We start from the raw sequence: 25,058 nt of genomic DNA, 5'->3' as shown, positions 1-25,058 counted from the left end.
ATGCCAGAAAAACAGCTGCCTGCGAGCTAGTCCAACAGGTAATGGTGAAGGTTTTGTATTTTCCCAATTTTATTGTTGTTTTAAATTTTAAACTTCATTTGTACCTATACATGTTTTGTTTCCAGTTTATTTAAAAATAGCTTACCGTAAATTTAATTTGTGAGTGTTAAGTAGAGAGTTTAATTGTGTAAACGTGGAGCTGTGGCTTTTCCACACGGAGAGAAGGTGGTGCACAGCACCTGCAGTTAAAGCGTGTCCCACGTGCTGGGGCATTTCCCACAGTCACCTCACCTTTGACCAGAAGGAAGCAGAGACTCAAAAAAAGTTAAGTAATTTGCCCTCAAAACCCATAGACAACACGTATAACAAAACCAAGTGACAAACTATTTCTTCATTCCCCAAAATGCGAGCAGGTGGGAATAGTCATCGTCAGCTAAGCAGTTCTCCCAGTATCGGCATCTGTGTCCGAAACCAGGGTCATCTCACGGCCTCGAGAGCGGAGGAGGCCTCAGGCAGCCGGGGTGCTGCACGGCGCAGCCCGAGGGACAGAAGCCCCGGCCCGGACGGGGGCCGCAGGTTCCTACTAAGAGACTGCAATTGGCCCTTGGTGAACTCTGAAGGGCCAAGGCTGGCTGGACCCCATAAACGGCTGAAAGGTTCCTTCCTGACCGGAGCTCCTTTCTGGGGGAGAAGTGCTGAGATCTGAAACAAATCAAGCAGGAGAGAGACACGAAGAACAAAGGAAAATGGAAGTCCAGACGACAGCGAGGGAGGACAGAGGAGGCTCATCTCAGAAAGTGCGACGCCATCTTTTTATTCACTTTGTAAAGGCAACAGAAGTAACAGAAGGTGGACCTCTCTGCCAGCAAGTGAGATCAGTTAGATCAAATGAGCCAGTTCCTAGAAAAACAGAAGCTGCTAAAAGAGACTCAAGAAGAAATGGAAGATCAAGTAGACGTACAACAAGCAGAGGTTTCATTAGCAATTCAAACTTTTTCTACAAAGAAAAGCCCAGGTCTACATGGCTTAACTTGCAAATTCTACCAAACATTTGAAGAAGAAATAATACCAAACCTTCATAAATCCTTTCCATTAAAAAAAAGCAAAGCAGAAGAGGAAGAAACGCATTCTAACTCATCCAGTGAGGTCGGTATCGTCCTGATGCCAAAACCAGACTGACTTGTGATCGATGGAGAAGAAAACTCTAGGCCCGTATCCTCAGTGAGTATCAGTGCAAAATCCCTGACAAAATACCGGCAAACCAAATCCAGCAACGTGGAAGATTCTACAGCACGACCGAGTGGAATTTATCTCGAGAATGCAAGGGGCAGTTCAATACCCAAAAATCAATGTCACACAACACTTCCAAAGAGTACAGGACAAAACCAGCTGGTCATCTCAACAGGCACTGAAAAAGCATTTAAGAAAATCCAACATAAAATCAGAATAAAAGCGCCTAACAAACCAGGGATAGAAGAGAACTTCCTCAGCCTGGCAAGGGGCGTCTCTCTACAGAAGAGCCGCAGTCACTGACGAGAATCCTCCTGCTTTCCTTGTAGCTCAGGAGCACGAGGGGGAGGTCTGCCCTCCGGTCTCTATTTAATGTTGTAATGGAGGCTCTAGATAAAACGGCACAGAATAAGAAGAGAACGAAAGACAGAAAAAGACAAGGTCTCCATGCTGGGAATGAAGAAGTGAAATGTTTTCTGTCTGAAATTTCATGAGAACAGTGTGGATTGCAGCAGGGCGGGCACGTTGTAAGTGGAGCAGGGTTGGCTGGGAGCTGGTAATGATGGATACACATTTACTCGAATTTTTTTATATGCTTAAAATTTTATGCAACTTTTGGCCAGGTGCAGTGGCTCACACCTGTAATCCCAGCACTTTGAGAGGCCAAGGTGGGCAGATCACTTGAGGACAGGAGTTCGAGACCAGCCTGGCCAACATGGCAAAATTAATCTCTATTAAAAATACAAAAACCAGCTGGGTATGGTGGCGCACACCTGTAATCCCGGCTACTGGGGAGGCGAGGCAGGAGAATCGCCTGAACCCACGAGGCGGAGGTTGCAGTGAGCCGAGATCGCACCACTGCACTCCAGCCTGGGTGACCAAGTGAGACTCTGTCTCAAGAAACCAAAACAAAAACAAATTTTTTTGTAACTTTTAAATAACATTTAATATTGGAAGATGTTTTTAAAGGAACAATAAACATTCTCAGAAAATTCAGAGATTTCTGAATCAAAAGGGAACAAAGCCACCTTTTCCTTGTTCTTTTTGAGGCAGTTTAGCCAGATCCAAAGCTATTGGTTAATTTTACACGAATCAGAATCCATTAACTTTTCATTGAATCCAAGTCTATCACAAAATATCTAGTGAAATAGTTGCCGATTCTGTTTTATTAACGGGAAAAACCCGACCGTGTGCTGTCTACGTATTGTTTCCAGTGTCATTCTTCCTTATGAAACATAAATAATTCACACATCCATTGCCTCTCCTCTTCCCCTAATTAACCTGTAATTAACCTAATGAATTATTTAAGAACGCGGTTCCATGACACTCTCCCGGGGGCTGGCCTCCCAGTGCTGCCCGGCTGGGTCACAAGCCTCTGCCACACATAGGAGACTCCGGCCCTTTTCCCCAGTGTCCGCCTCTGGGGTTGCCGCATGCTCCTTGGTAAGATCAGGTGGTCGTGCTGAGTCTCCCCCGCCGCCCTGCGTCTGTCTGTATTCGGCCAAGGGCTGTGCCTGGCACACACAGGACAGAGGATGAGCCTGGAGGAGCTGAGTGAGAAGATGTGAGAAGGGACGGATGAAGAGACAATGAACTCGTGCTGTCACTCGCCCATGCCTTTGTACACGATCCAGTATATAAAAAAGACATTTCCGTGTTTTTCAGTATCTTCTCAGTACCTTCAGAAAGTACATCAAACTTAGCCATTTAAACTTATGTATTTGGTTTATGATCCCTCTGTTTTTCGTCTTTTAATATTTCTGTGTACTCAATAGGATTCTTCCCTTTGATCATTTCATATTTTTATCAAAGTAAAATTCTAGGTCGGGCGCAGTGGTTCACACCTGTAATCCCAGCACTTCGGGAGGCTGAGTCGGGTGGATCACCTGCGGTGAGGAGTCTGAGACCAGCCTGACCAGCATGGCGAAACTCCATCTCTGCTAAAAATACAAAGATTAGCCGGGCATGGTGGCGGGTGCCTGTCATCCCAGCTACTTAGGAGGCTGAGGCAGGAGAATCGCTTGAACCCGGGAGGCAGAGGTTGCAGTGAGCCGAGATTACACCACTGCACTCCAGCCTGGGTGACAGAAACTGTCTTAAAAAAAAAAAAAAGTAGCTGGGCGCGGTGGCTCACACCTATAATCCCAGCACTTTGGGAGGCCGAGACGGATGGATCACGAGGTCAAGAGATCGAGACCATCCTGGTCAACATGGTGAAACCCTGTCTCTACTAAAAATACAAAAAATTAGCTGGGCATGGTGGCGCGTGCCTGTAATCCCAGCTACTCAGGAGGCTGAGGCAGGAGAATTGCCTGAACCCAGGAGGCGGAGGTTGCGGTGAGCCGAGATCGCGCCATTGCACTCCAGCCTGGGTAACAACAGCCGAGATCGTGCCATTGCACTCCAGCCTGGGTAACAACAGCCGAGATCGTGCCATTGCACTCCAGCCTGGGTAACAACAGCAAAACTGTGTCTCAAAAAAAAAAAAAAAGTAAAATTCTACTTGACCAGAACCATCCCATCATTAGGTTTTTTTTTTTAATGTCATGGTTTAATTAATTAATTTAATTGGCCCCTTCCAAAAGGAAGCTTATGAAGACATTGAATAGAACCTTCAAGAAAATCCTCACTTGTTGCATTTGTTTTGTTAAATTTGTTTGAATTTAAGAAATCCTCATTGAAGGTTTATTTTATTTACAGAATGTCAGTAAATTTACCGGGGAAAAACACCTGTACTGCTATTATGCAAGTGAGCCCCAGAAGATGAGACTGCTTCATAATTAATGCCTCCAGCCCTTCACATACGCAGCCATCTGTGCTCTGCTCTGCGCAGGCTGCTGGCTTGTTAATAATGCATTCACGTTTGTCTGTAGCCCACACGAGTCGTATGACAGAAGAGATCAGAAAACACAGTCCATTTCACACAGTCTAAGTTGCTGGTTGGGTGTGGATAACAGGTCAGTTTATTATTAACTTTAGTTTCGGGTGAGAGTGACATGACTCAAAATAATGTGACTAAACTGGGAGAAGAACGTGTGATCCACTCTCATGCAGGCAGTGCAGAGGCCAGCAGCCCGGCTGCAAGTCCGGAGGGGCCCAGCCTCCTTGCAGCCCACCCTGCTTTGAGGACAGCGGCACCCTGTCCAGCTCCCGGTGACTTGAGAGGGGACAGGGCCACCCGGGCCCCTGCCTGGGCCCCCGCGTTCTACCCCGGCCCCTGCTGCGTTTCCTGGGGAACTCGCCCTCCATCCAGCCTGCCTGCCAGAGACGGCCCTGGTGCTGCCTTTGCCAAGTTTTGTTTGTTTCTTTTTGAGATGGAGTCTTGCTCTGTCACTCAGGCTAGAGTGCTGTGGCACAATCTCAGCTCACTGCAACCTCCGCCTCCTGGGTTCAAGTGATTCTCCTGCCTCAGCCTCCCAAGTAGCTGAGATTACACGCACATGCCACCACGCCCAGCTAATTTTGTATTTTTAGTAAAGACAGGGTTTCACCATGTTGGCCAGGCTGGTCTCCAACTCTTGACCTCAGGTGATCCGCCCGCCTCAGCCTCCCAAAGTGGTGGGGTTACAGGTGTGAGCCACCATGCCAGGCCCATTGCCAGGTTTTAAATTCTGGCTTTTTACCTCCCTGCATCTCGATTCTTTTCTCCGCACTTTTCAGGGCACATGGAAAGTTCGGTGTGGGATCAAACCCAGCTTAAAGCACCCTCCATGGCACGATGTCATAAGGGCCTACTCTCAGCGCAGTGTGACATGCTGCCGTCCGTCTGATTCGTGGTGGACCAGCCCCTCTCCCTCCCCTCACAGACGATCTGGTCTGAGTCCACTGGGACTGTGGCGTGTCCCGACCTGAACCTGCATCAGGACCTCTCCGAGTCACCTTCATTTCCCACCAGGTTCTGCTCTGTTAGACTCTGCTTCATCCCTTCCTACCCCATTTTATTCTTTAGCAATATCAGCCAACCTTCTGGTTTTCCAAATACCTAGTTCACCACTGTCCTCCTCTATCGTGCTAAGATCACATTTCATCATTGGCAGTCCTCTAATGTCCACGTTCTGCTCGGCAGCGAGCGTGACACTTAGAGCCAGTCTGCAGTCAGCACACCCTGGTGCCTCTGATGGGCTGTCGTAGCCGGCATCCGTCCCAGGGCTTTTCTGGTTGTTAAATATTTTGACCATCTCTCCAGCTGTATTAACCATCAATTGTTGCTCCTGAATGTAGTATGTATTCTTTTTTTTTTTTTAGGTGTAGTCTTGCTCTTGTTACCCAGGCTGGAGTGCAGAGACACAATATTGGCTCACTGCAACCTCCACCTCCTGGGTTCAAGTGACTCTCCTGCCTCAGCCTCCCGAGTAGCTGGGACTACAGGCACCTGCCACCACGCCCAGCTAATTTTTGTATTTTAGTAGAGACGGGGGTTTCACCATCTTGGCCAGGCTGGTCTTGAACTCCTGACCTCAGGTAATCCCCCCATCTCAGCCTCCCAAAGTGCTGGGATTACAAGCATGAGCCATGGTGCCCAGCTGAATCATGCTATCTTTAGAGTCAGAGGAAATTAACTGGAAGGATACAGGGGCTCACAGAATCGAAGGAGGCCAGAAAGCCAGGATTAGAAATGGCTCAGAAAACCACCAAGAGAGGCGGAGGAGACGGGCCACAGCAAGTCCGGCTGGGTCTGAGCTGCAAACACTCCCTTTGCCTTTGGGTCCCTGGTCCAGGAATAACAGCTATGCACTTCGGTTGAACAAAGCGCACCAGGGCACAGAACAAGGAGTCTCTCTCCTCACATTCCTGGTAGTCAAAGATCATCCCATGCCCGTTCCACACCAAACGGTCCCCTCCCATCTCTGGTGCTGAAGAGGGGGTGCAGTGAGGAGCAGCCGCTCACCTGAAGCAGTGATGGGCCGGTGGCTGTTGGAACCATCCTCCATCCAAGGCCATGCACAGCTGCCCCTCCCGGAGGAAGGGCAGGGCTGTAGAGGCAGGCATGGGTGGGGCCTGCTGGGAAAGCTGCAAGCCCAGAAACCATCCCACGCCCCCCAGCAGGCCCCACCAAGAGGAGGAACCTGCACCCCGCCTCCACGGGCAGAGGGAACACGCTGCACAGTTGACGTGTCAGGGAGCAGCCGGGGTGAACAAGGAGGGCATGGCAAATGCCAAAACACCTACCCCAACACCCCGCAGCCTGGGGGGCTCACGTTTGCAATGGGGGTGACTGTCAGGGTGACCAGTTTGCTTTGCGAATAACGGTGGTGACGTGAACGTCCCTCCACTGAAGGAACTCACAAAAGCAGTGCCAGAGGCCATCATAGCATCAGATAATTACAGTTTAGCAGAGGGAGTGCTAGGAGAAGGCCGTGCCCTGTGCCGCAGGGCACCTGTGTTAATCTCGCTCCCTCCCTCCCTCCCTCCTTCCCTCCTTTCTTTCTCTTTCTTTCTTTGTCTCTCTCTCTTTTCTTCTTTTCTTTCCTTTCTTTCTTTTCTTCTTCCTTTCTTCCTTCTTTATTTCTTTCTTTCCTTCCTTCCTTCCTCCTTCCTTCCTTCTCTCTTTCTTTCTTTCTGATGGAGTCTCACTCTGTCACCCAGGCAGGAATGCAGTGGCACCTCCGTCTCCCGGGTTCTAGAGATTCTCCTGTCTCAGTCTCTTGAGTAGCTGGGATTACTGGCACACCCCACCACACCGGGCTTTTATATATATATACACACACACACATACATATATATAAATAAATATATATACACACACATACATATATATAAACACATACATACATACATATATATATATAATGTATTTTTAGTAGAGACAGGTTTTGCCATGTTGCCCAGGCTGGTCTCAAACTCTTGAGCTCAGGTGATCCACCTGCCTTGGCTTCCCAAAGTGCTGGGATGACAGGTGTGAACCACTGCGCCCGGCCCCTGTAGTAGTTTCTTTTTGTTGCATAGCAAATGATCCCGGGCTGAGGTGCTTAGAACCACACACATTTCTCTCTCTTCATTTCCATGGGTCAAGAGTCTGGGTGTGATCCGCTGGCTCCTCTGATCAGGGCCTTGCGAGGCTGAAGTCAAGGTGCTGCTGGGGCCAGGAGCTCATCTGAAGGTCAAGGTCAAGGTCAAGGTGGCCCTCCAAGCTCACTGGCCAGTGGCAGCATCCAGTTCCTTGCTCGTGGGACTGAGGCCCCTGCTTCCCGCTGCTGCCCCCTGGGAGCTGCTCTCAGCTGCTGGGGGCCCCTCTGCTCCCTCTCATGCGGCCCCTCCAGAGCATGTGCTCCCTCACGGCCAGCAGGAGCACGTCTCTCAGCCCCGAATCTCTCTGACTTCCCCATCTTTTATCCAGGTCCACCCAAGATAAGCTTCCCTTTGACTAGTTCAAAGCTGACTGATGAGGGATCTTCATTCCACTGCAGAATTCCTTCATCTTTACAAGAGAATGCAACCTAGTCGGGGAGGGACATCAGGCTCTGCTCCCACTGAGGAGAGGGGATTGCCCAGATCTGCCCAGCATGCGGTTGCCACCTGGTGAGCCCTCTCAGGACTCCGTCTCCCGCAATCTCGGAGAGAGAAGCAGCTCAGGAAGAAGGCGAGCACTGTAGCGTGGAGTCTCCAGGGTGGGTGCGGTTTGCCCAGCACGGGAGGAAGGTGTGCCGGGAAGGAAATCTGGGTGAATACGTAGAGGCTGGCCAGATGACCAGAGACTGTGAGAACGATACGGAGAAGTTTGTATTTCATGCTAAAAAAAGCAACCAAATCTAGTTAAAGTACCTTAAGTTGCGTAATAGGATCAGATTCTTTACAGTGACGCTCACGAAAGTAAAATTACCTTATAATTGTATTATAACACACAACAGAGTTTAAAAACGGTCCCTTAAAAATGAGCCTTAAAAATAAACAGCCATTTAACACTCATTCGGTCCCAAAAGCCACAAAGCTATCGACATGTTCCTTATGCCGCGGAAGTCTCGGTGGTATTGATTCTCATACAGCAGAGGCCAGGAGAAACATCCTGTACCTCCTCTTCCCCACCTGCCTCTCAAGCGAACACTGATCTGATGACATTGCCATGAGGCCTGCTTGCCCTCAGCAGCTTCCTAGTGTGCCCTGGGTGTGGCCGTCCAGTGCCAATAAATGGAGGAAAATGGGAAGACAGGGAGAAGGAGGAGGGGGTGGGAGCAAAGGAAGGGTGGAGGGAGGCGGAGAAAAGCAGCTTAAGGGAAAATGGGACATCTGGTCACGCTAGGGTTTACAGAGTTGGAAGAGGTTCTAATCCCTGGCCTCCGCATACCCACGGCTCACAGTCACGCTAGGGTTCACGGAGTGGGACGAGGTTCCGAGCCCTGCCCGCCACGGACCCACGGCTCAGATGGCCTCACCAGCATTGCATCTGTCACATTTCCAAGTCCTCAGGGATAACATCACAAAGTTATTTTTTTTCTTTTTCCATTGTAATTTATATGGAATTCTGAACAATGGAAAATCAGAGCCCAAACAGGTGACAAAGAAGTTCATTAGAGGCTTGTGAACCTGAGAGCACATCCAGAATACCCCCTCGCCCTTAAATCTGTGAAAGACATGACCTCTGGCGCATCTCCCGCAGACACTCACACACTGCCCGTCACATAATGTGATGTCCTCACCGTGACCGCAGGCCTGCACCTGAGCTGCCCAGCACTTTACTCTCCGTTCTGCAGATGTTCCCCTTGAAGAGCTGGAAAAATTGGTGTTTAGGAAAGGCTTTGAAGATGGAAATGAATGCAAATGCAGTTGTTGTTATTAATAATATTTCAAACTTGGCACACAGAACTTGATGACATTTTAATTAAGTTTCTGATTTTATTGGTCAGGGGGCAAAAAACTTTTTATTTTTATTTTCAAAGACTAAAGGCACGTCAGGTTCACAGACAGCAGGGTTTACTCGGGATGTTGGGTTCTGCCTGGTGATGTTTGCTCCAAAGCTCATTTCTTACGGCTTCTGAAAGTAGATTGAAGAAAGCGTTCCCCACCGTAGCCTTTCTGGATGCAGAGACTCTTCGGGTATTTGCTTTTATGTGAGATGTCACACTAACCCAAGCGCTATAGTTTTACTATCTCCTGCTAAGCTCGTCCAGAGATTGGTCATTTCTATGCAAAATTGGCAAGCCTCCCTTCATTTATATTTCAGATTTAAGAACAGGAGACAATTTGTAGAAAATGGTTTATAGTAGAGACCTACTGGTTTAAACTTAACCTGCTTGCTATTCAAAACAAGTTCTTTTAGTTAAAGTGGGATTCCTTATGAAAAAAATCATTTTAAGAAATTTCCATACTGCATTTTGCTTTTTTAAAGTTGTGCATTTAGTAATATGCAAAAATTCTAGTCCTTCTGAAGAGTCCGTTATAGCATCTCTCACGCACCCACCTGCACTCACACCCCCAGTTCAGAGGTTCACGGGGATACTTGGTTATCTAATTTTGTTGTCGATGTGATTCATAGGTTTTTGGTTTTGCTATCTAGTTGCTCTGTTTTAATATTGGGATTTAAAAAGATTAAACACTATGCCACCACCACCTTTCACTGTCAACATTTTAAAGACAAACATTTCCTACTTGTGCCTAACATACCAGACAAATTATCCATCAGCGTAAGGTCAGAAAAATATTTTTGATTACTGACATTTCATGCACCCTTTCCCAGGAAGCTACTAGAGAATATATTCTACTAAATTAAACAAATCAATCCAGGAAGAAGACATCGTGGGAGGCAGAAAATAAGGGTTTCTGAGAGAGGTGGAGGGAGTTCCTGACACCTGTGAAGGGAAGCCCAAGCACAGATGCACCCAGCAAGTTTAGAAAGTCACCAGCAGATTGGGGCAGGACGCCAAAGGGTGACAGGAGGGATGGCTCAGAACAAAAACGGAATGGTACTGATAAGTACGAATGTGTGGTTGTGAACTAGAAGGAATTATATAGAAAGCTGAGAAAATGAGGCGGGAGTGGTGGCTCACGCCTGTAACCCCAGCACTTTGGGAGGCCGAGGTGGGTGGATCACCTGAGGTCAGGAGTTTGAGACCACTCTGACAACATGGTGAAACTCTGTTTCTACTAAAAATACAAAAATTAGCCAGGCATGGTGAGAGGCACCTGTAATTCCAGCTACTCAGGAGGCTGAGGCAGGAGAATCACTTGAACCTGGGAGGTGGAGGTTGCAGTGAGCTGAGATCGCACCACTACATTCCAGCCTGGATGACAGAGTGAGACTCCACCTAAAAAAAAAAAAAAAAAACTATGCAAATGCATTTCTTTGGCTAAAATTAAAATAAAGTTTTTACCAAATTTCATTGTAATACAGAAAATAAACTCTTGGTGCAGCCCTGTAGGATTACACAGAAGAAACCAGCCGTTCGATGCCTTCCTTCTTCCATTCCCAATCGGAAGGTTGTTTCTGACCCATCCAAATATTATCCACTAAGAAGACAGAGCCTCCTGCAGCAGTCTCGAGTGGCCTGAGAGCAGAACCAAGGTTCGAGGCCCATCTCCAGGTGGTCTGAATATCCGTGCAGCCGGGGCCTGGCTAGAATGAACCCTCCAGAGGTGTTCTGGGTTGCTCAATGCAGAGACTCTTATCCAGGGTGTCAGCCTCTGAAAGAGAGACGTGCCTGGGCTTCCTCCCTGAAGATGGACCTGGCAGGTCTGGAGGGAGGCCCCCATGATGAACCCTGTGATAAGCCGCTGATCGGAGCACGTGCTGCGTCATGGGACCAGCCACAAGGTCGACTGACCTATAAAGGTCACAGGAGTGCCTCAGGGAGACAGTAGCGAGGTGGGGGCTGGGGAGGGCTCAGTGCTGCGGCTGGCGGGGGTGTGAGCTACCGGGAACCTGCCACTGGACTCAGCCACCAGGAGAACCCAAGTTCTGTGCATCCGATGGAGGGGACTGAGCAGAAAGAAAAGCCCTCCCTGACCAGGCTGTTCATCGGGCAGCCTGCCAGCCACCTCATACAGATTCTGCCAAGCAGCTGGGGTCTCTCTGCTCCCAGATACTAACCACGCCCACTGGACCATCTTCCCTTCAGCTGGGGAAACACGCCATAGAGCCCTTTACCTTCTGGAGCCTTGGCCGGTCTCTATCTCCTCTTCGCCCTGGGCCGGGCCCATCACTCCTGTTTTATGTTTGAAGGCAGTGAGGTGGGTGCCAGGCTCCCCTCTCCCATAGGCCGCCAGTGTCTCAGGTGGGACCAAGCCCAAGCCTGTTTGTTCTGGGTCCCTGCACTTCTCAACCCAACCCTGCCTCTCAACACCACCCACTGGATGGTGGGCCCAGCCAGTGCTTCATAAAAGGTGAGCCCCGAGGCACGTGGAGCGGGAGGCTGCTCTCCGGGACCTGCTCAAAGCTCTCTCCGTTTTTCCCAGACTGGCACTGCGTCTCTGCCTGGCTGCCACAGCTCCTGCAGCTGGACAGTCACAAACCCACATGCGGAGGAACAGCAGGGGTGGGCGGTGCCCTCCTCTCCTCCTGCATCTGCCCTGCTCACTGCAGCCAAGGGTGGGTGGGCTGGGGTCACAGGAGAGGTGCCCTGGAGGCAAGATGGTGCTCGGGGCATCAGGAGTCATGGAGTGGTGGGGAATGCAGGGCCCTGGGACCCAGGCCGGGAGGCACTGCCATCCTGGTCTCCACATCCATGGCAGGCAGCAGGGCAGGGGAGAGGGTCCTGCCCCGGACCTGGAGGAAGAGGTGGACCTGGACAAGACAGGGAAAGCCAGGGAGACCCAGCAGGACGGGTGAAACTGTGCTTGGAGAAGGCAGCCCCTCGTGCCTGGCCTCAGGCAAAGTCCTTCTCTGTGGATCCAAGAAGTAGGTACCACGGTTGTGCCCAGCTTACAGACAGGCAAGCAGGGGCCTCGGCAGGCTGAGGCATTGCTGCAGGATGCACCAGGCCCTTCCCTGACTTCAGAGCACATGTTCTCAACTCCCTCCTGCTCCATCTTAGCAAGACAGGCCTTGGGTGGAAGTAGGGGAGTCAGGGAAAAGCAGAGTCCCCGTCAGGGAAGCAGGTGTGCCCAGAGACCAGCGATGCCCACTGTGGGTCCCAGCTGTCCTGACGCGGGTCAGCCCAGCGGACCACAGGGACCGGGCTGGGAATGGCCATGACTAGGAAATAGGTGATGCAGCCACGAGCCCGTGCTGGCCTCGGATCCCGCTGGCCGGGGGTTGTTCCTCCAGCCCGTGCTGGCCTCGGATCCCGCTGGCCGGGGGTTGTTCCTCAAGCGTGTGCTGGCCTCGGATCCCGCTGGCTGGGGGTTATTCCTCCAGCCCGTGCTGGCCTCGGATCCCGCTGGCCAGGGGTTGTTGCTCAAACGTGTGCTGGCCTCGGATCCCACTGGCCGGGGGTTGTTCCTCAAGCCCGTGCTGGCCTCGGATCCCGCTGGCCGGGGGTTATTCCTCAAGCCTGTGCTGGCCTCTGGATTCCGCTGGCCGCGGGTGACTCCTGCCTTCACTGTCTTCAAGTCATGGGATTTTGGACTTAGGTTTTCTCATCAGAAAAATGGGGTAGTGGAGCCCACCACTCGTGTCCCCGTCTGTTTACAGAAGCGCACAGAGGCGGGTCTGGGATTCCCAGCACATGGCCTGGTCTCCAGCACCAAGTTCTCCAAGCTGAAACATGCACTGGTGCCACCTGTATCATGACATTCAACGTGCTGTGGCTGTGAGCTGTTAACACAACTGTGGGGCAGAGTTTTTCTTCACCTGCGTTACTAAGGCAGAAACTGGTCTTGTCGATGTTGTTTTGAGACAGGGTCTTGCTCCGTGGCCCAGGCTGAAGTGCAGTGGCACGATCACAGCTCACTGCAGCCTCAGCCTTCCAGGCTCAGGTGATCCTCCCACCTCAGCCTGCGGACTAGCTGGGACCACAAGTGCGAGCCACCACACTCGGCTAATTTTTTTTACTTTTTACAGAGACCAGGTCTTCCTACGTTGCCCAGGCTGGTTTTGAACTCTTGGGGTCAAGTGAGCTGCCTGCCTTGGCCTTGCAAAGAGCTGGGATTGCAGATGTGAGCTACCGTGCCTGGCTGGTTCTGTCGCTGCTGAGTCTGCTCTGTCGCCCAGGCTGGAGTGCGGTGGGGTGGTCTCGGCTCACTGCAACTTCTGCCTCTCAGGTTCAAGCGATTCCCACGCCTCAGCCCCCTGAATAGCTCAGACTACAGGCACACGCTGCCACATCCAGCTAATATATATATATGTATATAGTACACATATGTATGTATATATACATACACACGTTTGTATTTTTAGTAGAGACGGGGTTTCACTATGTTGATCAGGCTGGTCTTGAACCCCTGACTGGTTTTGTTTTTTAAGTGCTTTCTTCTTCATGAGCTCTGTCTTCTGAAATGGAATTCAGAATAATTGAACATGAACATAAAAAGTTACCTCTGGTTCTGGAAACACTATTTCTTTTTTTAAATTTGGTAAAGCACACATAACATTCAATCGACCATTTTAACCATTTTAAGTGCAGAGTTCAGCGGCATGAAGTATTGCACATTCACCCTGCTGTACAGGCACCGCCATCCATCATTCCAGGACTTCTTCAGCATCCCAAGCTGAAACTCTGTGACCATCGAATACTTACTGTGACCATTAAAACTCTGTGACCATTAAATTCCCCAGCCCCTGTCAAGCCCCATTCTAAGATACCTTCTGTCTCTGTGGATTCTGCCTCTCTGGGGGCCTCAGATCAGTAGAACCTTACAATATTTATCCCTTGAGTCTGACTTCGCTTAGCAGCATATATTCAAAACCATTCCATTTTTTACATATCTTTCTGGCTTTTTGAGTAGACTGAGGTAATTTCCAGTTACCTAAGAATATTTAAGTATTCTTATAAGTTACAATAGATGAAAAAATATTTTAAGGGAAACCATTTTATCTTTCTGTTTTAAAAAGCAAAGGGGTGGCCATGCACAGTGGCTCACGCATATAATCCCAGCACTTTGGGAGGCCCAGGCAGGCAGATCGTGAAGTCAGGAGTTCAAGACCAGCCTGGCCAACATGCTAAAAATACCATCTCTGTTAAAAATACAAAAAACCCATCTCTGCTAAAAATACAAAAATTAGCCCGGTGTGGTGGTAGGCGTCTGTAATCCCAGCTACTCGGGAGGCTGGGGCAGGAGAACTCTGGGAGGCAGAGGTTGCAGTGAGCTGAGATCGCGCCATTGCACTCCAGCCTGGGTTGGACAGAGCAAGACTCCATCTCAAAAAAAAAACCAAACAAACAAAAAAGCAAAGGGGTGAAAAGTTTTCAGTTTCCTAGAAAGTAAATAGTTTGATTTTACCTTTAAAAGTAAAAAGTTTGGTTTTCATAAATTGAACATTTATTAAAGTGATGTTATATGATATACAAACGACTTGCTTGAGCAAAGGTGCAAATTACTCTGAATAATGTTAAATTTCTAATTATCATCCACCTCTTATTTCGGATACCCTATCACCTTTACTTTGTTGGAGAGGAGCTGTAATGATAGTCTATGTTAAAGTTACTGTTCAGACAAATGATTCCAACAAATTGCTTTCATTACTTTATTGGTAATTTTAAGCACCACAGAACTTAGTTGTTGTTTTTCTGGAAGAAAACTGGAATTAAAATCATTGATCCTTTAGAGAAATATAAAACAAAGGAGAAGCGAGTGTACAAAATGAATAAGAAAATAATTCTTAGCATATTTTCCTTTCCTGTATTCTCACTGAGAAATAAAAAGTAAATGGGACATTGAGAGGCAAAATTAATCCCGATTAGGCTCGCTTTGGGACAGGCAGCCTCGTTGCATGAATATCCATTGTTAGGCGTGAAACGGAGCCCATGATCGCTCATTGTCAAGGAGAAAAGACCTGGGGGCCACGGCTCACCCAGTCTTGCTCCTGACCTGCATCCGAGCACCTGAAGGAAAAAACTTTAAGAAGAGAAAGACTTGAAGTGGAAGGGAGACCAAAGTCTCAAAGGTGCAGAATTCAGGAACCCACAGTGTCTCAGGATGGGTGTGAAAGCAACGGTGAGCTTCCCTGACAACGAAACCCGGCATGCCCAGGAATCCCAGGATGTGGTGAAAGTTTTCACTGCGGAGCTCCCATCAGCAGCGTCTAGAAGATTAGATCTTGTTATTCTTTGAGATTGGCACTCATGCTATCCACATATTTTTTATTAAGAAGTACAATGAAGTACAATGAAATTTAACTTACTCCGTTTTTGATACCAGTGTAATGACCAAATTAAACTAGATTTTCAAAAGTAATCCGAGGCTCTGCCCTGCAAACTCCCCCCGGGCACGGGGAGATGTGGGGGCAGGAGTGACTCCATCTTGGGTGCTGACCTGCCATGCTGACTTTGGACAGGCCCCAGTCCCCTGAGCGCTCCCAATTCCTATGTCATGTCCTGTCCCTGGTGTTCAAACAAGTCGGCCTTGATGTTATCACACGAATTATGGGCCACGACACACACAGCACTCCTGTCTGTTCTGAAGGGCTGCCTTTAATCGTCTTGCAAAGAGCACTTACACCTCTTCCCGGCGGCACAGGAGCCCTGGGTCTGGGCTGACGGGTGCAGAGACCTGCCTGTCCAGGAGCCACCTAAGACCATGCTTCTGTCTGTAAGTTCCCCAATAAAACACCCTTCACTGACAAACTTGATTGTTCTGGCTTATTCTTTGGTTTCTAGGCTCCTTCAGCATTTGGGGTCCTCGTTGCATAGGTGGCCCTTTCCCAGAGCAGGAGATCACATTCTATGTCATGTGCCAGGAGAAATGGCCTGGCAGAGCATGGCATTTGATCTCAGGGACTGTCTGAGCAGGACGTCACTCTCCGCTGCTCTGCTTCACGGTGATGGGAGTCACGTGGGATGGATTTGCACAGGACACTTTTCACTCTGTGAGTGCTCGCCCCTTATGCCCTTCCTTTATTCTGTTACGTTGACACTCACAGCAGTTCATGTATAACGAATTCTTTCAGCATCTGTTGGGCACCACGCTATGCCCTAAGAGAGAAAGGGCGATAACGGATCATCCGCAACAGGTTCAGGTTCAGGCGGGAGGCAGACATTGAGATGAACGAGTCTCAAACCTGCGACTCCGGGGAGCTTTTACAAACGCTTCGATCCCACTCCAAACCAACTGAGTGAGAATGTCTGGAAGAAACGCTGGCTGGGGAAGTGTTATTTTATTAGTATTACTATCTGAGACAGTCTCACTCTGTCACACAGGCTGCAGTGCAGTGGCATGATCAGAACTCACTTCAGCCTCAACCTCCCGGGCTCAAGCAATCCTCCTACCTCAGCTTCCTGAGCAGCGAGGACCACAGGTATGCAGCACCATGCCCAGCTCATTTTATTTGTGTGTGTTTTTTGCAGAGATGGGGTCTTGCCATGTTGTCTAATTGTGCCACCGTGGCCTCTCAAAGTGCTGGAAGTACAGGTGTGAGCCACCATGCCCAGCCTGGGGAAGTGCTATTTGTTAAAAGTCATTCCCAAAGTGAGTTTAATCTATAACCAGCGTTTAGAAATACTGCTGTGGAAAAATAACTAAGCTTCACTAAGTGGCACTATTAGGAACGCTAAGGGGGGAGTGATTAATAACTGAGCCGGAACCCAGGCAGGTGCAGGGAGAGACGGCATCTGAGAGTGACTAAGAGGGGGCCAAACACGGGGTGGGGCAGAAGATTCCAGAGCAAGCGACAGGGAGGTCAGAGAATGGCTGCAGAGAGGCAGAAAGTGAAGTTTCCACCATTCAAGAGCTCTAGGGGCCAGGAGCTGTGGCTCACACCTGTAATCCCAGCACTCTGGGAGGCCGAGGCAGGTGAATCACTTGAGACCAGCCTGGGCAACATGGCGAAACCCCATCTCTACTAAAAATACAAATTATCTGGGTGTAGTGGTGGGAGCCTGTAATCCCAGCTACTTGAGAGGCTGAGGCAGGAGAATTGCTTGAACCTTGTGGGGGAGGAGGCTGCAATGAGCCAAGATCGCACCATTGCACTCCAGTCTGGCAGACAGAGTGAGACTCTGTCTCAGAAAATAACAACAACAACACACCTCTAGGACCAATCCCTGGGGATACGGTCACCTAACTTATTCTGTACCTGTGGGGATAGTGACTCGAGATGCGTGGACAGCATGGGCCAGTAACTTGGAGGAGCAAGGCTGTTTGCCCTCGGAGGCCCGGCTTGACTGCCCTCAGGTAACGGCTTTTTCCAGCACCAAAATGGCACGTGTTCGTAATTCAGGCTTCCTGGGTCTGTGTCTACCTACAGCCGTCAGTGCCGGCTTCCGGTTTGCCGTTTTGGCTCTCAGTGCAGTCATTCGTTTATAGGAAGATCTCATTTTTTGCCCCCACTCCCTTATTTCCCCCCAGTTCTTTTTCACATAGGGGCCAATGATTCCAAGATTTCTTTGGAAAAAACGGTGGAGGGAGGAATGGAGGATGGGTGTTTATGAGTCTGTGTGTGGGTGAGGGTGTGGCCAGGGTGCGGTCTGAAGCATCCATTCGCAAACCCACAATTTCAAGTCTGGGAGTTGGCATCCTCCCTGCTGCCTCCTCCTCATCCATCCCCTCCCACCGGCACTGTGGAGCTGTGAGGGTCAGGGGTAGATCCTGGTTACCTGAGGCTAATCCCCAACAGCTCCATTCCCCTTTGACACTTACTAGTTTGGTGATATGCACTGACCTCAGGCCTAAGCTGCTCATCTCATGGACTCCCCCACCCGCGTGACTGGCCAGGAGTGGACGCGTGACTTAGCCGGTCCATCACCATGAAGTCTCTCCTTCTGCTTGGATGTGACGGACGAAACTTGTAGGCCCTGGAGTTTTCAGCAGTTGTTTCACTTTCGCACTCACTGGGATGGGCACCAACACATTTCATGACCGTTTAATCAGTCTATGGTCGATTATTTAAAAGATAATCCCCTAGAAATTCTCTGCATGATAATCCCTCATAAGGATGAAGAGTTCTCATAATCCCTCATAAGGATCCCCGGCTGTACGTGGGATCCTCCCACCATGAAGTGAAATCTATGTCCTTATTCCTTGAATCTAGGCTGGTCTTGGAATGCATTTTCCCCAAAAGAACATGGTAGAAGTCGTATTCTAAGACTTCCAGACCTGGGCCTTACAGGCCGTATAGCGTCCGCATGGACCCTCCTGGGCTGCCATGTGAAAAAGCTGGGGCTAGAGCACTGATTGATGAGAAGGCACAGAGAGAGACAGCAAGACCAGCCTGCCCCCAGGCTTTTGTCGTCCCAGCTGAGATATCAGCTATGTGACTAGAGCCACAGGAACCTTCCAGCCCCAGCAGAGCCCCCAGAAGAATGCAGCTGCAGGCCAATCCCAGCCAACAGCAGGCGGAGGAGAAGCACCATCTCGCCGATTCCACGGGGTCCCAAGAAATGGAAACTCAGTGTTGTTTCAGCTCCTGCACTCACGGTCATTCACCACACAGCCGAAAATAACTGACTCACAGGACGTCTCAGCCTGCTATAACGAAATCCCTTAGATGGCAAGGCATACACACGGAAGTTTGCTTCCCACAGTTCTGAAGGCTGAGAAATCCAAGATCAAGGTGCCAGCAGATCTGGCACCTGAGAAAAGCCCTTTGCTCACAGATGGCCTCCTCTAAGGGTCTTCACATGGCGGAAAGGGCAAGTAGGCTCCCGAAAACCTCCGTTTTAAAGGGCACTAATCCCATGCCTAATCACCTCCCAAGGCCTTCACCCCTTAATATTTGGGATTAGGGATTAGGTTTCCACGTGCGAATTTGGGGGGTCACTTTCAGACCATAGCATAGGGTGAATTGGACTTTGTTTTTTAATAGTTCTGATTTTTTTTCACAGATTTACAGTGAAGATGCTATGTTAGAAACAGAAAATCCAACTCATGTGTTTTCAATGAAGATGCTGTCTCTCACAGCAGGAAATTCCAGGTGAGGGCAGCAGGATTTTGGGGAATTGCCTGATTGTGTCATTGAGGACTCCTGCTCTTCTCATCTTCCCAGGCGGCCAACCCCAGGGTGAAGATGCTCTTCCGGCCCCCTTCTCTCGAGGGTGCAAAGGGCTGCGGAGTACCAGGCATTGCATCCAGACAGGGAATGCAACGTCTCCCAGGGAAAAAAGAGCATTTCCTCTTTATGTTCTTGTAAGAGTGAGAAAACCTTTGCCAGACGTCCCCCAGCAGCCTTCCTGTTGGGACTCATTGACTTGAGCTTGTTTGAAGCCAATCATTGGAAAGAGAAATTGAGTTACCAACATTTTCTCAAGAGAGATAGAGTTTACCCTTAGCCACAGAGAAGGTGGATACCTGAACCAGCAAGGATAGAGACGGCGTGGCTGCCACACTGGCGACCAACAGCATTCGCTGCAGGACAAAAAGCAATTCACATTTACCACTGAACAAAGCAGACAGTCCCGACAGGCAGCCTTGATCCAGTGCCCCACACCTCCCCTGGCTGCACCTCGACCCCAACCCCACAGTCACAGTTTACAAGGTGGAAGCTTCGTCAAAGTCTGGCTCCAGCAGTCAGGGGTCCTGCGGGAAACAGGAGGTGTTCTTGGGAGGGGACGTGCAAGCCAGTTTGACGACAGGACGGTTTGCTGTGGTGCGGTCACGGTTCCAGAACCCTTCCAAGGGGGCCGTTATTCAGGGACCAGCAACAACGGCGGGCGGACAGCCTGTCTCGCCTTCAGAGGCATGGGGGTGGGGAGAAGTTCTGTTCGTAGAGCCTGGATGAGTTATGCCATGGAAAGGGCACCCAGGAAGAATGGTAGCCACAGAGGGACACCAGCACCGGCCGGTGTGGGGACAGGCCGGGGAGGAGAGGCAGGGGAGGAGGGGAGGAGGGTCCCTGCCTCTCTCCCACCCGGTCTGCAGCGGGTGCCTCTGTGGGCGAGGTCCACGGAGGGGCCACGGGCTTCCTGCGACAGGGCAGGTGGAGCAGGCTGGAATGGAAAATGGAGAGTCAGTCGTGCTTTAGCCGACCAGAAATGGGAGCCGGTTTAGTCACTGTTACTACTGTTCCCTAGTACTCATTTCTGTTCGTCTAAAAAGTGGCCGATACCCTTTCTTTTTTTCCACAGGTACTCGAGAGAACATTCACGTTCAATTGCATTCCTGAGACCCATGGGTGGCACCGGTCTCCACGGACCACCAAGAGGTGTTGGCTCTCTGGTGTCATCAGTGACATCTGCGGCAGCAAGACGGGAGGCTGGAAACCAAGTGTCTGAGTTCAGTCGAGGCCGACGACGGGCTTGAGAACAAAGCGCTCACTCCGGGCTGCGCGCAGTGGCCGTGGGGGAACAGGGGCACCTCTGGGACTGAACCGCGCTGTCTGTGTGGCACCGAGTCCTCAGCCCAGTTCACAGCCAGCAGCGCTGGGACATGCCACGGGGAACGGCAGACCAGCGAAGCCGCGCTCCTCTTCGTGGTTCACCCACCCCTCAGGCCACCGGAGTGTCTTCTGCTGTCCCAGCTGTGGGGCCTGAGGGCCAGAGGCCAGGCCCGGGAACCGCCCGGGTTCGGAGCCAGGGCCTTCCTGCCGCAGCTCGCCTCGCCCTGAGCTGGCCGGGGGCAGCCACCTGAGGAGCGCCCCTGGGTCTCCACCTGCAGAGCAGGAGACGCCTGCGGGCTGGCGGCGCCACGTTCAGGGGGAGACCCAGCCTCGCCTCAGGGGACCTCCCACCTCGCCTGAGTCCCGCGCTCCCCGCGCGGCTTCCGCCCCGCGATCTCACCGCCACCTGGAGCCTTCCGGGCGGAGGATAAAAGTTTCCCTGCAGGAGCCCCGGAAGGAAGCCCCGGGACCGTGGCCGAGCCTCCGGGTCCCCCGGTGCCGAGCCCCGCCCGCGCGCCCGCGCCTGCGCCCCGGGAGGCGGAAGCAACAGGGAGTCCCTCCCGCCGCCTCTGCCCTCCGCCCCCAGGTCCCGGCCCGGGCGAGCCGCGAGGGGGCGGGCGCGGGTGCGACGCGGTGTGGGCGCGGGCGGGCGGGGACGGGCCGCGGGGCGCATGCTCACTCGCGCCGGTGACGTGCGCGCCCGGAGCAGGGGCAGGAGCCCGCGGGGCCCGGAGGCTCCAGAGGGCGGCGGGCCGGGGAGGAGCAGACGCGCGAGGAGCAGAGCGCAGGCTCCGCCGCGGCCCGAGCCAGCCCAGCGGGCGGACCGACGGGGAGGAGGCGCCTGGCCGCCCGCGGAGCAGCCGCCGACGCGCGGGGCCGCGGACTCAGCCTTCGCCGCCCGGCCGGGCATGAGCGCGGAGGGGCCGCGGCCGCCCCCTGCACCGCCCGGCGCGCTCGGGCCGTGACCGGAGCGGGGGGCGCGGCCGCACTCGGACCCCGGAGCCCATGGGCGCGCCGAGCCGGGCGCGGGGGCGCTGAGCGGCGGAGCGAGCGCGGCCGGAGGAGCCATGGACTGCAGCCTCGTGCGGACGCTCGTGCACAGATACGTGAGTGCTCCCAGAGCGGGCGGGGACCCGGCGGGCAGGTCAGGGGGACCCGGGGACCAGACGCGGGCCGGCCGCGCAGCCCCGGGGTCCCGGGAGGGCTCCGAGGTCGGGGACGCCGGCCGCCCCGGGGACGACGGGGATGCTGGGGAGCGGCCCGGGATTGAACCCTGGGGCTTCCGACGGGGTCCAAGTGGCGCCGCGCGGCCCCCGTCCCGGGCCGCCACCTGCCCCCGGGCCGCAGCCGCCTCGCGCCCCCTTCCAGCCCGCGGCGCCCCGGTGGTCCTTGGGGAGCCTGGCTGGGGTTCGAGCCGTCCCAGCGGACCGGGCGCCCCGAGAGAGCCGACTCGGACCCGCCGGGGCCCGGGTCCGGGAAGGAACCTTGGATGCGGCTTCCGCGCAGCCGTGTCTGCGAGGAGATTAAGGGATTGGGAGGAAGTGTCACACTTGTGCAGAAGAAGCTGGCGGCTGTGTTTGTTCCCCAGCGCCCCGGGGGATTCAGAGCGGAGTGTGCAGTCGTGTTATTCTTTACCTTAAAGTGACTAATTGGATCCGAAGCCCGGGGTCTTCTTGGTTCCTCTGGAACCTGCCCCTTCAGTGACCAGCCGGTGGAGAGCTCAGGAGGGAAGGCTCCGAAGGGGAAGAGTTGGTTTTGTTTTACACCGGAGGAGGGGAAACCGGCGTCGCTGGCGTTAGGTGTGAAAAGGGGTGTGTGTAGGAGAGGAAGAAAACTGTCCCAAGCACAGCGTTTCCTGCCCCCGCCTTGCACAAGAGGCTTCATTGTTCCACAGCGGCTGGCGGTCAGCGGTCAGTCACAGGTTCGAGAAGTTGCAGGCACCGGGTTTGGTACCAGAGAGGGCAGGATTATGGGAACTTTGTTCTTTCCTGGCATAGGAATGACCTCAGCTCATATTTATGAGCTTTCTTTAAATAGGAGACCTTGGCCAAAGATAGGTTTCTTTTCACTTGGGGATGCCAGATCAATCAGTGCTTCCCCCGGATTTATTTACTAACCGAAAACCTCGCAGAGTCAAGCGAGCCTGAGTGCTCCTCGCCTGTTTCCGGAAGCTCAGCCCGCTTTCCCTAAGGAGAGAGAACTCACCTCTGGTGATTCTGATGACTCTGGATGCTAGATCCTGAAAGGCTTAGCCGCAGGAGCCTCGCGTTGTTCCCCCACGGACGCTCCAGCCCCGGTTCCTATCCTGATGTTAATGTGAGTGGTAAGCATCTTGCAATACCTGCGTTTCTCCGTGGCGATGCTATAGAAGACCCGGTAACAGTGACCGGAGGTGACCTGACGTGTAAAAAAATGCTTTATTGGGCAGGAACGTTCTGTTCCCAGTTGTGTCACTCGGAAGAGTGGGTCCCTAGACAACTCATCTTCCTGCCGTGTTTCCTCCGGGGGACGTGGAAGAGGGAAGGGGCTAACATTCACTTGACCTGCGCCCACGGGGTTCCCAGTTCGCTCAGTTCCCTCCTGACATTCGGTGTGAAAAGGGAGGGTCACGTTGTAGGGCTCCTGTGCAGCCTCTCTCCGTGGAAATGAGAGCTGCGTGGGCCAGCTCGGCTCACCCTGTGGAGAATCTTGCCTTCCCGCGGGTTCCCGACCCCTTCATCCTGGGGGCGGGCGGAGACTGACATCCAGGTTTGATGCCCTTACTGGCTGCGTTTCTCCAGACCTTCGGCTGTTTTCTGTTAGGTACATCTCTATGTGTCTGTGTAGCTTACAAGTTCGATTCCCCTTTGCTGTGTTATCACGCTTGTGGCATCACGTGTTCTCGTAATCTAAGGGGTAAATATTCCTGAGTGAACTTTTCCATCGTATATATTATTTGATAACGTCTCGGGAATACAAGTTAGGGGTTAGGATTCTTTATGTTTTTCTCATTCCACATGTTTTTTTTTTTATTTTTCAGTGTATTCATCTGGCTTCCTCACCCGTATTTACACAGAAAACCATTCATTTCTATAATTTTAAATTCATGTCTATGGTATGAAACTAATTTGACTTTTTCCAGAAACAGTCATGATCTGTTTTCTTGTAATTTCATTATCTTCCACTGTGTAGGACTAAATTGTATCTCCTTTTGTTACAGAAAAAAAAGAGTCTGGGATTGAATACTCACATTTCCTTATGCTCTCCGTATGCAACTTACTTGATAAAAAAGGATAAATAGGCCCCCTTCCCTCCCAGTGTTCACATAGTCAGAATTCCTGGGACAAAGAAAGCTTTGCAGCTCCTTCTGATGTGTGAGGGTCACTAAAAGATAAAGAAGTGCTTGGAAAACATTGCTGTAGGCATTTTATTGTGGGTCAACTCCAGAGAGATAGAAGAGGCAATGAGTGAGAACAGTTGAACGTTAGGCGGTGTGCTCCGCACGCTGGGTTACTGGTTGTTTGGGTGTTTGGATGGACAAGGAGCCACTTTGTATTTGTACAAAGAGATACTTTGTATTTGTAAATGGTGTAGTGTTTGCTTACCACGAGGAAGTGCATGTGCCCACCGGGTAGTGTATGCTCCATGGAGTGGCGTATGTGCTGTGGTGCGGCGGCGGAGAGTGTGTGTGCTGCGGGGTGGTGTGTGAGCCGTGGGGTGGTGTGTGTATTGTGTAGTGTATGTGCCGTGGGGTAATGCATGTTCCATGTGGTGGTGTGTGTGCCGCGGGGTGGTGTGTGAGCTGTGGGGTGGTGTGTGTATTGTGTAGTGTATGTGCCGTGGGGTAATGCATATTCCATGGGGTGGTGTGTGTGCCGCGGGGTGGTGTGTGTATTGTGTAGTGTATGTGCCGTGGGGTAATGCATGTTCCATGCGGTGGTGTATGTGCCGTGGGGTGGTGTGTGTATTGTGGAGTAGTGTATGTGCCGTGGGGTAATGCATATTCCATGGGGTGGTGTGTGTGCCGTGGGGTGGTGTGTGAGCCGTGGGGTGGTGTGTGTATTGTGTAGTGTATGTGCCGTGGGGTAATGCATATTCCATGGGGTGGTGTGTGTGCCGTGGGGTGGTGTGTGAGCCGTGGGGTGGTGTGTGTATTGTGTAGTGTATGTGCTGTGGGGTAATGCATATTCCATGGGGTGGTGTGTGTGCCGCGGGGTGGTGTGTGTATTGTGGAGTAGTGTATGTGCCATGGGGTGGTGTAGGTGCTGTGGGGTAGCTCGTGTGCCATGGCGTAGCATATGTATTGTGGGGTGGCGTATTTGCTGTGGGGTGGCGTAAGAGCCGTGGAGTAGTGCATGTGCCATGCGGTAGTTTGACCTACATGATGTAACACTTTAGACACATTTTTAGGCTGGGTGTGGTGGCTTACGCCCATAATCCCAGCACTTTGGGAGGCCAAGGTGGGCGGATCACCTGATGTCAGGAGTTTGAGACCAACCTAGTGAAACCC

General features: G+C 51.8%; 1 protein-coding gene across 14 annotated transcripts in view; it reads left to right on the top strand.

Annotated features, from left to right (window-relative positions):
* Positions 1-21,614: 21,614 nt before the first annotated feature.
* ATP11A (ATPase phospholipid transporting 11A) overlaps positions 21,615-25,058 on the top strand; it is a 180,580-nt gene continuing 177,136 nt past the window's right edge. For all 14 annotated transcript variants that reach the window (XM_064361855.1, XM_064361857.1, XM_064361854.1 and 11 more), the window contains exon 1: positions 21,615-21,675. In XM_064361855.1, coding sequence (XP_064217925.1) covers positions 21,637-21,675 — 39 coding nt within the window. In that variant the 5' untranslated portion in view covers positions 21,615-21,636. The remainder of the gene's footprint in view (positions 21,676-25,058) is intronic.

Source organism: Aotus nancymaae, unplaced genomic scaffold (assembly GCF_030222135.1).
Source record: "Aotus nancymaae isolate 86718 unplaced genomic scaffold, 86718_ANA_hifiasm-v0.15.2.pri h1tg000044l, whole genome shotgun sequence".
Taxonomy (NCBI): Eukaryota; Metazoa; Chordata; class Mammalia; order Primates; family Aotidae; genus Aotus; species Aotus nancymaae.
The sequence above is the reverse complement of the archived record's forward strand: the minus strand, read 5'-3'. Positions and strand labels throughout refer to the sequence as shown.